A 926-nucleotide genomic window follows, 5' to 3' on the forward strand; every position below is an offset into this window, starting at 1 on the left:
ATGGGTTTTGGAGAGGACCTGCGCTGCCCCCAGGCCCACACAGCTGTCATGCGTCTGCTAGACTCTGAGCTTCATCTGATGGAAGTCATGAAGAAGTGGATGGGTCAGCGGGCCAAGAGTGACCGGGAGTTTTCAGTTCAGCTGCATCATATGGCAGCACTGGTGGAAAAGATGGACCGGCCTCAGCCCAGCGCAGCACTGGACTACATCAGCCAACTCAACAAGGTGAGGAGGTCATGTTGAAACTAATATTATAACTTTATTTGAACAGGGACAATGTACAAAAGAAACATTAACCTTGTTTAGAGCAAGGAGAGATGCATTGTACCAGGTTTTAGCAAACTGCTATTTTCCACCTGTAGTCCCTGTAGTTCCACCTGCAACTGATTAACACTGATCACCAGCACAATGCACAGTGTGTGTACCTTAAGTTTGGCTCAAATTAGTTCTCATTATGAAGAGGAGATTATGTTTGAGAAATTGCTTTGTGACATCAGTGTTTTACATATTTTGAACTAATTTGGGTGGAACACTGGAATAGATTTAAAATAAAACGTTAGTTCTTTATTGCATCAAGTACAGATACTCTGAAATATACAGAATTGTGTCTACATGAGGTAATGTTCAGACAAAGTACTTCCCTTATCAGAAGCTTGGGAAATTCCTTTTCAGTGCTTTGAAAACTACATAATATTGAACTTTTTTTTACACACATTTTGTTTGTACAATTAAGTGACAGGGAATAAGGGGAGAATAGCATGCAACAAAGTTGTAAAAGTGGCTTGAATGGAATCGCCGTTACGATTCATTGGCATGCATGGTAACCACTCGACTACCAAGCCAGTCGAACACCATTTTCAAACACATTGTCCATATATTGTAAACAACACTTCAGTGAGGGCCAAGGATTCATTGTGTGCAGAGAC

At 41.4% G+C, this 926-nt stretch overlaps 1 protein-coding gene across 1 annotated transcript in view; it reads left to right on the forward strand.

Moving 5' to 3' along the window:
- Window positions 1-926, forward strand: part of fes (FES proto-oncogene, tyrosine kinase) — a gene marked incomplete at its 5' end in the record, with an annotated part of 20,569 nt that continues 19,643 nt past the window's right edge. Inside the window, one exon of the mRNA XM_080033661.1 lies at window positions 1-225. Coding sequence (XP_079889787.1) covers window positions 1-225 — 225 coding nt within the window. The remainder of the gene's footprint in view (window positions 226-926) is intronic.

Source organism: Ammodytes marinus (genome assembly GCF_949987685.1).
Source record: "Ammodytes marinus genome assembly, chromosome: 1".
NCBI lineage: Eukaryota > Metazoa > Chordata > Actinopteri > Uranoscopiformes > Ammodytidae > Ammodytes > Ammodytes marinus.